This window comes from Vidua chalybeata, chromosome 10 (genome assembly GCF_026979565.1).
Source record: "Vidua chalybeata isolate OUT-0048 chromosome 10, bVidCha1 merged haplotype, whole genome shotgun sequence".
Taxonomy (NCBI): Eukaryota; Metazoa; Chordata; class Aves; order Passeriformes; family Viduidae; genus Vidua; species Vidua chalybeata.
Window position 1 is genome coordinate 21399379 of NC_071539.1, and position 14891 is coordinate 21414269.

A 14891-nucleotide genomic window follows, 5' to 3' on the forward strand; every position below is an offset into this window, starting at 1 on the left:
TCAGCAGTGAACGAGCTCACCTCCACCCGAGGAGGTGCCCAAGGCCTTCTACGAGGGCACCTTTGCTTCTCAAGAGACACAACTGCAGAAGGATCCCGAGAGAGCTGCAGAGGTGCCTCGGATGCAGCCTCTGGCACAGGAAGCACGCAGGCAGTGGAGAGCACACGCCGTGCTCCCCATCACCCCATTCCTGCAGGAACAGACAGCTTTGCCTTTTGAATTTTTCCTCCACAGGTGCCTCAAGCTGTGCCCAAGGAGAGGCTGGAGACAGGAATAGAGGATATCTTGAGCAGGATTATATGTGGAAACTAGACCTCCATGAGGTCACCATCGACTAATGGGTTTGTCCTTAAGGAAACAAGTGAGCTGAGCAGTGGCAAATCCCACCAGTGACCATCAAGCAAGAGGAAACAACCAAAGAGGAGCAAGACCAAGCCTGTCTGGACACCCTCATGTTGATGAGCTTCCCAAGCAAAGCATCCTATTGCCCTGCAGCAATAGGATGTTCCCTGGAGATGCTGCATGGGGGATGCTCACAGACCCCTCAGCCATCCACCCCAAGCAGGCTTATCCAGCTTGGAGTGCATGGAGCATGGCTGTGCAGAGGGAAGCAGAGGGGAGAAGCCCTGACCCTCAGCGCCTGCACCAGGGAGGATTTGATCCTTGCAAGCTCTTGCATGGCTCTCAGGCAGCCCCAGACTCCCAGGGAAGCTGGCAGCCTGGGCAGAGAGCTGGAGCCCAGGATGGGTGGAGAACACCAGAGCCCCACAGCAAACTTGTGGTTTTGATGAGGTGGACAGGGAGCGGCAGCGCCTGCCTGTGCCAGGGGAGTGAGGGGAGCAGCTGCCTCCCTGCTGGCAACAGGGAAGGAGGGAGCTGCCCCTCCAGAGAGCCAAGGTCCAGGCTGGAAGTGACTTATCCACCCTTTATGCACTTCCTGAGCTCTGTGGGCACGGGTCAAGGGAAAGCACACATGGCCAGGTCCTCTCCTCCAGGGCCAGCGGGCACATGGGGCACCTGCTCCTGCAGACTGCATGTGACACAGCTGGAGCCACCAGCCCTCGTGTCCCATGTCCCAGCCACCCTCTCCAACTCCACACCACCCTGGGAGTCTGTACCCAAGCAGGAGAAGCACACGGTCCCTGCCAGACTGCCTGGGCCCCTGGTCACACAAAGGCATGGCTGATGCTGTGCAGGATGCTGCTTGAGCCTTGAAGGGGAGGGATGTGGCCAAAGGACCTCCATCGTGGAGGGCAGCCTCCCTGTCCTCCTTTGAGCTGTCTTACGTTGTCCACCAGCCAGCAAGAAGCAGACCCAGTGGCTACTTTCCCACTGGTCCTGGAGGCCAGCTGACTTCCTGGCACATCTGGCACAGCACAGTCCTGGCAGGGGAGATTGATGACTTTGCTTCCCCTCATCCCATTCACCGCTCCAGACACCACACATCGACATCCTTCCCGTGCCATCCTCAGACTGGCCCCCTGTGCCCTCCCAGCCAGCAAAGGAGGGAGCTGGGGACAGCCACACCCCCAGCCCAGCATGGATGGAGGTCCCTGCCATGCAGGGGTGACCCAGCCACCACAGAGCCTCAGCAGCACCGACGTGGAGACATCAGGATTGCCAAGAGCTCAGCAGGCACAACCAGCTCTGCCCTCGGCTTCATCAAGAGGCAAAATCAGGACATGAGAAAGGAAAAGCGTCAAAGTGGAACACCAGCAGCCGTGGGTGAAACCGAGGCATGAAGCAGGGACACTGGCACGGGTTGACAGCGTGCCCAAAGCTCTGTGTGACGTGCCATTCGCCCTCTCAGAGGCTGGGCACTCCCTTGGGCACAGGGCACTGGTGGGAAGGTGTGACGGGATCTCTGTCCCGGTGCCCCCCCCGGGGAGGGGCCTCTGGCCACAGCACACAGCCCAGGCTCCAGGTGTTTGCTTTCCAGTCTCCCGGGCGGGTGATAACCACCCGCTCCCCAGCCAAGGCTCCAGCTCACCATGCTGAAATTCAAGAGGTATTTGATCACGTAAGTGGAATATTTTTACGCATTTATTTAAGTAAAATATTATTTCCCTAAGTAAAATTCTCTTTCTGTCCTACCCAGAGGTGATGTCCTGATGTCCTTGCAGATCCCTCCGTGCTGGGAAACAGTTGAAGTGGGGATGGGAATAGGCAGGCAGATGTTTCTGCTCCTCATCACTGCAGGGCAGTCTGGGGTGATGGGGATTTTCTCTTCTGGTGATGCTCCAAGGGCAGCTGGAAAACAGAATCTTTTGTGAGGCTGTTGCCACAAAGGAAGGAGAATGGCACAGACCTTGGCAGGGCACTGGGATGCTGGTCCCTCCTGCAGCATCACAGGTGAGGGATCAGCAGAGGAGTAGATGTGGAGCAGAAATGTGTCTCTGTGCAAGATTTTCACATGGCAACCCCTGGGGTGAGGTGCCCTTTTCCACAGCCTGTGGTTTGGACAGGAGGGATGAGGGAAGGGCAAGGCTTGACTCTGCAGCAGAGTCCCCTGGCTGGGGGAGAGCTGAGGGTGAGAGGGCTCGGGGTTATTCCCAACCCAGCTTTCAAGTGTAGGGTGGGCACTGACACAGGCAGGCAGTGCCATTGTGCCCTTGCTGTGCTACCTGAGCACCCTGCTGACCATTTTACCCAATTTCTCATTTATTGCCAGAAAAATGCCTCCAGTGACTGGTCAAGGGAGCAGGCTGTGGCTGGTGTTTGCATTGTGTACCTTAATTCCTTGTGCAACTTCGCTCACTGCCTGGAGACTATCTGGGCACAGCAAAACAGTAAAATCATTTTCTGCCACTCACCTGCCCGGTGAACTCAGCCTCAGCACCTCCTGCAGCACCCACAGCTGGCTGGGACCCTGAGGGCCCTGAAACAGACCCACAGACCCATCCTGGATGGGGCTTTTGTCTCTGGGTTGGACAGGGAAGGGGTTGGAGGGAAGATCTGCTTGGAGAAGGGGGGAAATCTGCAGCCCTGCTGAGAGCAAGTGGCACCCTCTCCCCTGCTGGGGCTGGCACTGAGACAGCTGGAGCACCATCCCTTGCAAAGATTTGACCATTGGTTCAGGTTTGGATTCAATTCCTTGAGCCAGCATAGGGGGATCCAGCTGCTCCGGCTCTTCCACTGAGCCCTTGCAGCCAAAGGCATCTTTGGGGTGCTGCATCCAGCCCTGCACCCTGCTCGTCACTTCTGGAGGTGACAGCACCCAGGCTCTGGTCTGAGGGGGCTCTTCAGCTGTAGCCTGCCTGCAGATGGAGGCATCTCCAAAGACTCTGCAGGAGCTGGGCTCTTGCAGCCCAGTCTGCCTTGCAGGGCTCCAAGTGCAGCCTGGACACCTTCCTGGTGCTCCGGTCTCAGGTGTTTAACTCTGCCCCAAGATGCACCTCCCAGTGTGTAAATGGAGAGCAGGCTGTGCAGGGGTTACCCACAGAGGGCAGCTGAGCTTTTTGAGGGTTTATTTTTCGGGTACATCTTGCCAACCTGCTCCAGCCTCCAAGATAAGGGCTGCTCATGCACCATGTGCCATTTAATGGATGTTTTGCTGCCTTCAATGCAACTTCTTGGCAATTTGAGCGCTGCCACTTTGTCAGCACACCCTCCTTGATGTCCATGTGTCCCACAGAGCCAGCCCAGAAGAGGAAGGAAAGGCTGTGGCTTTGTGCCAGCCTGGCCAGCCCCAACACATGTCAGCCCAACACATGTTGTGTGTTCTCAGCTGGGTGTTCCACCAACACAACAGACATAAAAGAGCCAAAGGACCTGGATCTTTCGCAGATTCTCACAGGTTGAAAGTTTAGGACCTCTGTGGAAGCAAGGCCAGGGTTATACCTGCAGCAGATACAGATAAGGGAGTGGCAGAGGGTGCTGCCCCCAGCCCTGCCTGGGGGGAGGTGTTCCATCCTTCTGCCTTCATTACTGTGTGCTCCTGCAGGTCCCTCTGAGAGTTTGTGTGTATCACTGAATATCACAGTCGTGCAGCTCTTCATTCCCTCATTGCTGCTTGTCTTACCACGGTCAGCCAGACAAAATGATGACCAGCCTTGCCTGGAGTGATGGGAGAGCTGGATCGGGTCTCCAACCAGATCCAGAGGAATCACTTCATTCTGGAGCATCTCCTCCCTCACTGCCTTCTCCCTCTGTGGTCTCTCTGATCTTCCACATGGAGTTATTTCAAGAAACCTTTCCACACACCAGCTCTGGGGCAGCCTCAGCTCTCTGCTTCAACCCTCCCTCTTTAACACCTCTTGGCATTTTAAGCTCTGTTTAAGCATTTGGCAATTTTCTGCTCTGTTACTTGTCACGTCTGTTTATCCCTGACCTCACGAGGGTCTCCTTGTGCTACTGGCATGGCCAGGCAGTGACCCACACGTGCATTTGCCACCTCCTGTCTCATCTGAGCTTGGCAGCCTGCTCCTCAAGTAGCAAAGAGCGTGGATACCTCCAGGTTGCCATGGGGACTGGGGATGCTGTGATGGGCAGTAATAACCTGCAGTGATGACACCTTCTGAATCCTCAGTAGCACTGCCATGGCCTCAGACCTCCCAGCTTTTCCAGTCCTGAGTACTTCAGGCACTAAAATCCACCTGGGAGGAGCTGGGAGTTTCAGCTCAGTGAAAGGACATTTTTGGGAGCAGGGCAGAACCGTGTCTGTGAGTGTGCGACCACTGCAAGCAGTGCTGTCATTATCAAACCACTACTTAATCATGACAGCTGATGATCTTCCTGGAACAAACCCAGCTTCTCATAGCAAACCTAAACTCCTGACCTGTACCCGTGGGATGCACGTGACCCCTTTGGACAGCCCACGTTTGTGTCACTGCTGCCTCACCAGGAGAGTTCTGCTCCCACGTGTCACAGGACTGCCCAGAGCAGGGTGTAAAGCACCATGGAGGTGAAGAAGCTCTGGGACAAGCAGTCACAGTCCCACTGTCTTGGTGCAAAGCTGACCACTGCAGGAAGGCAGAAATGCCAACGAACTCAGGCTGGCTGGTGGAATGCGGCTTCCAAGCAGGATCTGCCCAAATTTCTGCTTTCATTAATTCCTCCCATTTAGATCCTTGCTGCCTGTGATTCTCCCTCCTTGAGAGAGAGGGGAGAGCAGCCACCTGGGGCTGACTGGCTGGGCTTCCCCCACAGCAGAGCCCAGTCCCAGAGGGTTTAGCCAGATCCTCAGGACAAGTCATCTCCTGTTCAGCAACAATGAGCTCCTTGGGGAAAAACCAGCAGAATAATGGAATCATTCAGGTTGCAAAAGCCCTCTAAGATTGAGTCCAATCTTTCCTCCAACACTGCTAAGGCCACCACTAACCCATAATTCCAAGTGTCACATCTGCTGGGACTGGACAACCTTTCTGTGAAAAGAAAAATACAAACAAACCCTTTTTTCCAGGAAATTCAGCCCCTCGACCGTTTCACTGAAGATTAAAGCTACAATGAAGATCCACCAGGGTTTGCAGCAAGCCTTACAAACAGAAGGAGCCCTGTGGCAGTATTTCCACCGCCTTAACTTTGCCATACACAACCCAAACCCTGACAGCACAATTCTGATGGCCTGAGGAAATCACACTGCTATTGTAGACATGGCTAAAATCAGATTAAAATCCAGGCACTGCTGGGGCTCCCATGCTGGCATCACATCTGCAGCCACAGCTGGAGCCTGTGCAGATGGCAGTCCAACAGCAGAGAGTGGGGAGAGCAGGGAAAAAAGAGTTTTATTGTCCATGTTGATAAAGACAATCCTGATCCTTCTTGGCCAGGCAGGGCAGGGAACGCACAGGCAGTGTCCTGCTGCCTGGAGGGAGCGCAGGCTGCTCCAGGAAGGCATCCCTGAGCAGCCAAGGGACTCAGTGGCTATCACTGTTTGCTTTTCAGCACAATACCTGTGGCCCATATGGAAATTTCCATGAGGCTGCACTGCTGGGGCACAGCCTCGGAGGTTCCCCGGTTATCGCTGCCTCTGCATCATTTCCGCCCCTGAAAACGTGACCTTACCTTCAAGAAAGATAAAATTTAAAAAATCTCAAGGCGCCTTTCCCGCCTGCCTCACACACACCGCTGGTCTTGGCTTTTCCTCCCCACAAACGGGCTCCAATGTGTTTCCTTGCAGGAAGCTGAGTGCAATCTACAGGTGCCAGCCAGGTCGGCTCTGGATCTCCTTCAGCCTCCTCGTCCTCCTCCTGGTCACACTTCAGGTTGTGGAGAAGCTGCAGCCTCCTGGGTAGGTCCTGAGCAGAATTGTACACCTGCACCTCGTCCTCCAGCCTCTCGCTGGCCACTGAGGTGGGTTCAGAACTGCCCTCCTGAAAACCACCCAGCAGGGTCTTCCTTAGACAGGGAGGAAAATCCAGGTGAGAGAGGGTCCTCTGCAGCTCCCACATCTCACCCCTATGCCCTGGCCAGAGCTGAGCCCACCCTGGGGTCAGACAAGGCTGCTTTGGGCTTTGTCCTGGCTCACCACAAAACCCTACAGCCCTTGAGCCCAGTCCTCCCAGTCTGGGGTTATCTGCAATCATTCCTCCAGTCCAGAGACACTGCCACATCACTGCTGACCTGTCCTTCTCTTCTTCACAGAATCATTAAGGTTGTAAAGGGCCTCCAAGATGATCAATCCCAAGGCCTTGCACCCACTCCCACCCCACAGGGCAGCAGTGAAGCCCATCAGCAATGCCACCCACCCCACCAAAAGGAGGGAACATGTTTTGGGGTGACTTTGGGGGGTCAGGGGGTTCATTGAGCTGCAGAGGAGCTGCCTCTGCATTGTCCTCCCACCTCCTGCAGCTGAGCATTGTCTCCTCCCCATCACAGGAGCTGCCAGTGTGAGCTGGAGCGTGGCCTGCAGCTGACCACGGGCAATGAGCTCAGCTCTGCCCTCCACAGCCCCCACCTGCTGTGGGAGGATGACTCCCCTCAGGGGCAGAGGGAAGCTGAGCCAGCCCCTGCTTTGAGCGAGGATGTTTTCAGGATGCATCTGCACCTCAGACAGGAGACCCCTCCGGGAAGCAGCCAAGAGGAGCGCTGGATGCAGCAGCCTGAGGAGAGCAGCGGGAAGGTGAGAGCCCATCTGTCACCCACGGAGCTGAAACCCCAGCTTCCTGGGCTGGAAAAAGCAGCCAGAGAAAGTCCTTCTCCAAGCCTTCCCGGGAGGGTCACGGCAGATTTGGCAGAAGCTGTCACCAGCAAGTTCATCATCTTTGCAAACAGGCTGAGCACAGAGGAGCAGAGGGGAATGTCCTCACCTGGAATGGTGCAGGTGGAGGTACAGAGCCAGACTCAGCCTCGAGCTCGGGGTTCTCCCCACCCTGAGGGGGGCACCTCCTTTACACAGCGTGTCCCAAACTCAGCTCAACCTCTCCAGGCAGAGGATTCTTACAAAACAGACCTGGAGACAGGATTTTCCCCAAGCTGGACAGAAGCCTTTAAGTTCAAGGAGGTAACAGCTGGAGAAAGTCAGCAGGTCAGACAGGCCAGAGGAGTCACCTCTCAAGGGAAGAGGTGCAAGCCCAAGACTGACATTGTTTTCCTGAAAGTCCACAAGAGCGCCAGCAGCACCGTCATGAACATCCTGTTCCGCTTCGGGGAGACACACAACCTCACCTTCGCCTTCCCCCAGGGCGGGGGCTTCCAGCTCTACTACCCCCGCCACTTCATGGCCAGGTTTGTGCAGGGCTTCTCCCCTCTGAGCCCCCAGCGCTTCAACATCCTCTGCCACCACATGCGGTTCCTGCAGCCAGAGGTACGGGCAAAGCTGCGACCCTGCGGGGGGACGGGCAGGGAAGGGGCAGAGGGGCTCATGGGGCACAAGGAGGGGCACCTGTCGAGCACATAAACGCTGCAGGGATGAATTAAAGAGAGACAGGATTGACCACGGGTACCTGGCATGTTGTTGGCATCTCCTGAGAGCTTCCGTGAGCGGGTTTGATGGAGCCCTGTGCCGTGAGCCAGGGCAAAGTGGGAGACAGCATCTGTAGCAGCCAGCAACTCTCATCTCTTTCTTGTCTGGTGGGCCCTGGGACACGTCCTGCTCCCTGGACAGGCCCAGAGGGGACCAGCTGCAAGAGGAGAACAACCAAAGTGCATCAGCTCAGGTCAGCCGTGCCCAGCATCCACCCCTCTGGATGTCACCTGAGGACAGGTGGACATGGGGAAAGGGAAGGAGATGGACATTATCTCCATCCCAGCCCGCAGCTGTGGGGAGCTTTGCTCACTGTTCTCCACGTGTGACCCTTCTGGAGCCCCCCACAGCTCCTTTGATGAGCTGCACCCTGAAATCCTGCCCAGCACCCCCCACCTCCAGACCCAGCAGGTGCCTCTGCTCACCAGCAATGTGGGCGAGCGGGTCCCTTCTCCCTACCCCACCTTTAAACCCTCCTTCTTCTCGTCCGCAGGTGCAGAAAGTGGTGCCCAGCTCTGCCGTCTACTTCTCCATCCTGAGGAACCCCGTGCAGCTGATGGAGTCCTCCTTCGTGTACTACAAGGGCGCGTCGGCCTTCTCGCGCGTCCGCAGCCTGGAGGAGTTCCTCAGCCAGCCCTACCGCTACTACAGCCCCGCGCGCGGCGACCGCCACTACGCCAGGAACCTCATGACCTTCGATTTCGGCTTCAACCCCGACGGAGACGCGTCCCCTGAGCGGGTGCAGCTCATGCTCAAGGCCATCGAGGCGTCCTTCGACTTCCTGCTCATCTCCGAGTACTTCGACGAGTCCATGGTGCTGCTGAAGGAGATGCTGTGCTGGGACCTGGACAGCATCGTCTCCTTCCCGCTCAACATCAGGGACAGCAGCACCAAGTCCCCCCTCCCGGACTCTGTCGTGGAGAAGCTGAAGGCCTGGAACAGGCTGGACTGGGAAATCTACACGCACTTTAACAGGACCTTCTGGGAAAGGATCGACCGGGACATCGGCCGGGAGCGCTTGCGGCGGGAGGTGAAGGCGCTGCGGGAGCGGCAGGCGGAGCTGGCCAGGACCTGCCTGCAGGGCACGGGCAGCGTGGCCCCCAAGGACATCAAGGACTCTTCCCTGCGGCCGCTGCAGCACGGCGGGGCCAGGATCCTGGGCTATAACCTCAAGCAGGGCTTGGCTCAGGAGCTGGAGCGGACCTGCCGGCGGCTGGTGACGCCGGAGCTGCAGTACAGCAGCCTCCTCTACAAGAAGCAGTTCCCCCCGCCGCCCCCCGAGAGCCCCGCCGCCTCCCGAGCCCCGCCGCACCGCCTGGAGGCCACCCGAAACTGAGCCCCCCTGGCCCCTCCGGGCATCCTTCTCCATCTGCTGAGCACAGCGAGGCTCGGCCCTCCCGGCCGGGGCTGCCGTGCCCGGGCACAGGCGGGGCAGCCCAGCCAGCCCCGGCACCTCTGCCCGTGCCCCGCTGGGCACAAGCTCCGGGCGCTGCCGGGGGCAGCACGGGCTGCAGCGGGGCTGCCAGGGGCTGGACAGGACTTTTCCAGAGGGAAATCCCCCCAGCCAGCAGCTGAAGCCCCGGGACAGCACCGGCTCCAGCAGCCAGGAGCAGATCCAGGAGGGCAGCCCAAATCCTCAGCCCCGCAGCAGAGACTGCGACAGAACAGGGCCAAGCTGTAAATCAGAGCTGTGGGGTTTGATTTACAGCGTGGGAACGAGTCTGTCTGTCTGTCTGTCTGTGCAGCTGCACCTCGCCCCTGCTCCGCTGATGTTACCATGCTGGAAAAGCAGCTTCTTAATTAAAAATAACAGCAGTCACTGTCACTCCTTAAATTCCTCTTAATTACATCAGTCTGTCCAGTAAACGACCTCCCCAAAAGCCCCAGAAGCATACCCCAAACATTTTAATATGTCCTGAAAAGCAGGGGGAAAAAACACCAAACCAAACAAAAAAAAAACCCCAAAAAAAAAAACCAAACAAAAAAAAAAAAAAACCTGAAACAACAACAATGAAAAAAAAAAAAAAAACAAAAAAAAAAAAAAAAAAAAAAAAAAAAAAAAAAAAAAAAAAAAACACCAGAAAAAAGGGAGCCCCCAGCATTATTTTGTGCTGACTCTGTGGTTACAGGTTGCCTTTGGATGCTGCATTTATAGGATCAGCATCCTGTTCTGCAGTGTCAGACTCAAGTTCCATCCCTGTGTGACATCTCATGAGCCTCTCTGCAGCCAGACATCCCAACCCACCACTCTGAGCTGCCACGGGAATATCCTGTGCCGGGGAAAGATCCTGCAGGAATGGCTTGTGGAGGACAACTGAGCCTGACTTTTCTCATCCTGCACTTCTCCTTGCATCAAAAGCAGAGCCAACAAATCAGCTGGGATAAACAGAGGCCCCATCTCTGGCTTTTCAGCATGATTTCCAAACCAAAAGAGGTTCTGAAAAAATTGCCCAGGGGGATCTGAGCATCCCAAGGTGTGCCTGGGGCAGGCACAAAGAGTCTCAGAGGTTTCATTTTCCATCCTGAGGCCTCCTGCTCAGTTTAACCAGGAAAAAAAGCCAGACTGTGCTCCCTTCCCAGGGCAGTGCCAAGCATCTGGCCAGGCACAAGGAGAGGGCACAAGGAGAGGGCACCGTTTGGGGATTTTGCTCCGTGGCTTTGGGGTGCTGTGTGTTCCAGGAAGTTTCATCTCTGGGGCACATCCGTGTGTGGCTGTGTTGGTCCCTTCTCTTGTTTCTCCTGTTGGGATGTGGGGTGGGCACCTGGTGTCAGAGGTCTGGGGTTCCTGCAGGTCCCTCCAGAGGGCAATCCCAGAGGAAATCACCGGGGGTGGGCAGCCCAGAGGCCATGAACCCCCCCGGGGGTTGTCTCCCCATGGACACAGCAGAGTGGAGGGAGGAGCAGAGCAGGACATTGGGCACCAAACCTGAATGTGACACCTCCTCTCCAGGTTTTCATTGGGTGCCACTTGCTTATTCCCTGTTTGCACCTCAGGAAACAGGAGCAGGTCATTCCTGTCAGGAACTTTGATCCAGGGCAGAGATACTGGAACAGCCAGAGCATCACAATCTCCCTGTGCTGTCCCCTGAGGAGAGCACCCAGAGTGCAGATCCCATGGGGTGCCCTGGTCTCAGCACAGCCTGGGGGGATCCCCATTTCCAGGAGGTGTTTCCCCCATTTCCAGAGCAGGCAGCAGGCAGGGCAGAGGTGTTTGGCCATCACAATGACTCCCATTTTCAGGGATGTCTCCCAGCAGGGCTCCCAGGAACAACATCACTCGCCCAAATGCCAACCACAGCATTTTATATTTTTTTTTCCCCCACACAATGTAATTTTATAGTTAGGAGTATTTCACGTAGACATGGAGCAGGGCCCAGGGATGCACAGACCCTTTTTCCAACCACAGACCCTTTGCACACCATTTCTTGATGCTTTACAGCACCAAAACCCAGGCTAAGCACATTCCCAGAGGAGCAGGTTCTCCCGTGGCCAGTGAACTCTCTTGCCTTGGAGCATTTTTAATTCCTCTCCAAGACTTGCCAGGTTCAGCCTGTGCAATTCAAGGACTTCAGGTCAAGTTTAACTCAAAACCCACCAATTTTTAACCAATATCCATTAATAAGTCGAAAGATCAAAGCCTGTCTGCTCCCCATCCAAGGCAGTTACTGGCTTATACTTTGTTTTTAGGGCTGCAAGAGACCCAGTGGGGTTATTGCAGGCATTGCACGGTGCAATAACCCCGGGTTGCTCAAGCCTGCCCATGGAACAGTCCCAGCTCTCTGTAAGATTCCTGGCAGTACAAGAAAACCAGCAATTTATGCAGAAGTGTCCCGTGTTTTCTCTCTGAGGCAGCAGTGTGGGCTTGAAACAACATTTCAGGCTCTCCAGGGAGGCTTTCAAAGCAATTCCCAAAGGAGCTCAGGGGCTCGGGCATCCTGCGAGGATTCCTTTGTGATGCTTTCAGGACTGAACGAGCTGCAAAATCCTCCACACCGGGAAACCCTTTCCCAGGAAAGGGGCTGCCGGGACTCCTGGGCTCAGGCACGGGGCTCCGAGTTGCTCTTTCCCCCTTTCCTCTTCCTCTGTGGTTTGTCACCCTCCACCTGCGCTGTCACCTTTGCCTTGGGCACCTTGTATTTGCTCTTCTGGCTGTAGAGGAGGTTTTTCTGGAAGAGGCGTGGGATGTTGCCCTGGAACAGCAGGAGGGCAGCGAGCATCCCTGGAATGAGAGCACAGACCCCTTGTCGAGCATCTCCACCCTCCCCACAGCTCAGCAGCGGTTTTGGATCCTTATCACAGCCTACACCATGACCAAAAGGCAGCTCAGCACCACTGAAGTCCCTACGGAGAGCTGAGGGACCCTCACTGTACTGCTTTAAGGAGAATTTGCCACTCTGTCCTTAACATAACAAACAATGCTTGTTTTGACCCATAAACCACCCCAGTGGTTTTCTGGCAGAGAGTCATTAAGGTTGGAAAAGTCCTCTGAGCCCATCGAGTCCAACCATTCCCACAGTGCTGCCGAGGCCACCGCCGGTCCTGACCCGAGTGCCACACCCACATGGCTTTAAATCCCTGCAGGGACAGTGTCCCCAGCACTGCCTGCAGCAGAGTGTGCCAGTGCCTCATCACTCTTCAGGGAAGTCGTTTTCTCAATACCCAAGCTAAACTTCCCCTGGGGCAACGTTTCCTTGTGTCCCATCAGAGTTACCTGGGAGCAGAGCCCGACCCCCACTTGGCTCCACTCTCAGCACACATCCAGCTCCCCATGACCACGCTGGAGCTGAGGACAACCTCAAAGCATAGCTCAGCCTGCCATTGCCCTAAAACCCTTCACTAAACTTCCCCCAGACTTTGGCTTCAGGGAGATTTCTGCCCTTGTACCATGCAAAAGTTGGATTTTAAAAAACTGGATAGCAAAGAGATGACCCCAGAGTTAACAAGGCAGGATGAAAAGTGACACTTGCCATTGGCAACCCCAAGTTCAGCCCTTTGCCAGAAGAGTCCACGTTACACTGAGCATTTGTGCCTTGCCCCCGTGCCAGCTCCTGCCCCCTGGGAAGATCTCACCTGCGAGGGGCCCCAGCCAGTAAACCTGGATGTAGTCCCAGAAGCTGCTCCCCGAGCAGTGGAAGGTGGTGGCTGTGGCCAGGGCAGGGTTGAAGAAGGCCCCCGTGTACGCTCCGGCTGTGTGGGAAGAGAAACGTGGCCAAGAGTCCCACTGCATCCTCTGGAACACTGACAAAGGGCTGTGACCCCTCCTGCCTGCCTTCCCGGACTGGGGAAATCCCACCCTTGTCGCCCTGAACTTGGTGGGAAGCAGGAAAGCTCAGAGCCGGACCGAGACGTTCCAGGGAAGCGATCCCAGTCTTGAGCTATGGCTGTGAGCCAAAATTCACCTGCAGCCCAGAGAGGCCAAACTGCCATCTTCATCCCAAAATGAACACTCCCAAAATAACAGAAAACAAACACCTTAGTAGTCATTACCTCGTTAACCCCTGCCTCCCCAGTCCTGGAAGATGAAAAACAGGGGGCTGTTCTTCCCCCACAAATGAGGTACTTTTCCAAACGATTCAGGAAAAGAAATGCCAGTGCTGCTCACCTGTGTAGGTCAGGAAGGTGACAGTCACTGCCAGCGCAGGGACCCGGCACAGGGGGTGACTCTGCTGCACCTTGAGGAGGACAAGGTGGAACAGGAAGGAGCAGGAGCCTTCCACGAAGGCAGCGTGGGGCAGGGAGGCACGGACGGAGGAGCCGCACTCAGGCACGATCAGGTTCTGGATGAAGTGCAGCTGTGTCAGCTCCCAGGACCAGTAGAGCCGCGTGACAGCCCAGCCCGTCCCTGCACCCACGCCCTGGGCCAGCAGCTTGGCCACCGTGGCTGCCAGGCTGGACTCCAGGAGCAGGAACTCCTGCAGGGACACGGTCGGGTTGGCGGATGCTCCGTCCAAAGAGGCGGCGTGGACGGCGGAGAGGAGGAAGAGCAGGGTCAGGACCACGTCCAGGCCAAAGCCACCACCCCAGGGGCCGATCTCCATCAGCATCCTCAGCTCAAGGTGGCTCACGCACAACTGGAACGAGCCAGCAAATTCCCTGGCAAGGCAGCCATGTGTTCCGGGGGACAGAAGCCTCTTGGAAAGCCACCTGACCACCTGGCATACCCCAAAACCCAGGAAAAAAAAAGCAATGGAGACATTCAAGCCATCCATAGCAAAGGCTGTGCTGGGGGCAGAGTCTGGGAAGGAGCAGAGGAAGCTCCTGCACCTCCTCTTTATAAAGCCAAGCTAAAGCAAACGTGGCACAGCCCGACAGGCCTGGGAAAGGCCACACGTGTGGCCCCCACGGGGCAATGCCAGTGCCACAGGGAGCTGCTGGACTCACAGCAGCTGGAGCAGCCACCAAGTTGTTTGTCCCAGCAAATCCTGGCGCTATCTCCACCAGGCACTGAGCCCCCAGCCCCGGCACTCACAGCTGAGAGCCCACAGCAGCTCCGCAGAGCTGACAGCTCTTCCAGAAGGAACAAAAACACTTCCATTTTCTTTCTGCTTGGCTCCAATGCCTGTGGCTGCCCCATCCCTGGAAGTGCCCAAGGCCAGGTTGGACGGGGCTTGGAGCAACCTGGGATAGTGGAAGGTGTCCCTGCCCATGGAGAGAGTGGAAAGAAATAGATTTAAGGCCCCTTCCAAACCAAACCATTCTAGGATTCCATGGTAAACAATACATGATGCGTCTTCTGGGTCATTTCCCTGATCTGCAGCAGAAGTGCCACCACTCTGAGCCCAAATTTGCCATCCCTATAGGTTCTCCAGCATCCCCAGGGCAGACAGTGCTGGCAGGTAACCCAGCTCCTCTCACTGCCCTGTCACACACACAGAGCCAAGAGCTTTGATTTGGGCAATTTTATTTCCCCTCTTGTCATTTATAGAAGGAATTACCAGGAAACCCGGGCTTGAAGCACACTTGGGCAGGGATGAGGCCCTTCATACAG

At 56.1% G+C, this 14891-nt stretch overlaps 2 protein-coding genes across 2 annotated transcripts; one reads left to right on the plus strand and one right to left on the minus strand.

Moving 5' to 3' along the window:
- The first annotated feature begins 1991 nt into the window (after nucleotides 1-1991).
- Nucleotides 1992-9239, plus strand: LOC128793010 (galactose-3-O-sulfotransferase 2-like). The gene is made up of 5 exons (XM_053951946.1): nucleotides 1992-2020; nucleotides 6119-6229; nucleotides 6817-7060; nucleotides 7337-7744; nucleotides 8397-9239. Exons 1-5 carry the CDS (start codon nucleotides 1992-1994, stop codon nucleotides 9237-9239), a joined length of 1635 nt encoding a protein of 544 aa, XP_053807921.1.
- A 2017-nt stretch (nucleotides 9240-11256) lies between these two features.
- On the minus strand, nucleotides 11257-14517 carry LOC128793065 (aquaporin-12-like; the record flags this gene model as incomplete). Its single annotated transcript, XM_053952017.1, is given in 6 exon segments — nucleotides 11257-12122; nucleotides 12974-13090; nucleotides 13506-14268; nucleotides 14270-14344; nucleotides 14346-14378; nucleotides 14380-14517. Coding segments are annotated over 6 exon segments (1308 nt in total), but the record flags the coding sequence as incomplete, so codon positions are not given.
- Nucleotides 14518-14891: the final 374 nt, after the last annotated feature.

Coding starts and splice junctions, on each gene's coding strand:
- LOC128793010 (XM_053951946.1), top strand. CDS start 1,992: ATGCTGAAATTCAAGAGGTATTTGATCAC. Junction 6,230..6,816: donor GAGAAGCTGCAGCCTCCTGG/GTAGGTCCTGAG, acceptor TCCCCATCACAG/GAGCTGCCAGTGTGAGCTGG. Junction 7,745..8,396: donor TGCGGTTCCTGCAGCCAGAG/GTACGGGCAAAG, acceptor TCTCGTCCGCAG/GTGCAGAAAGTGGTGCCCAG.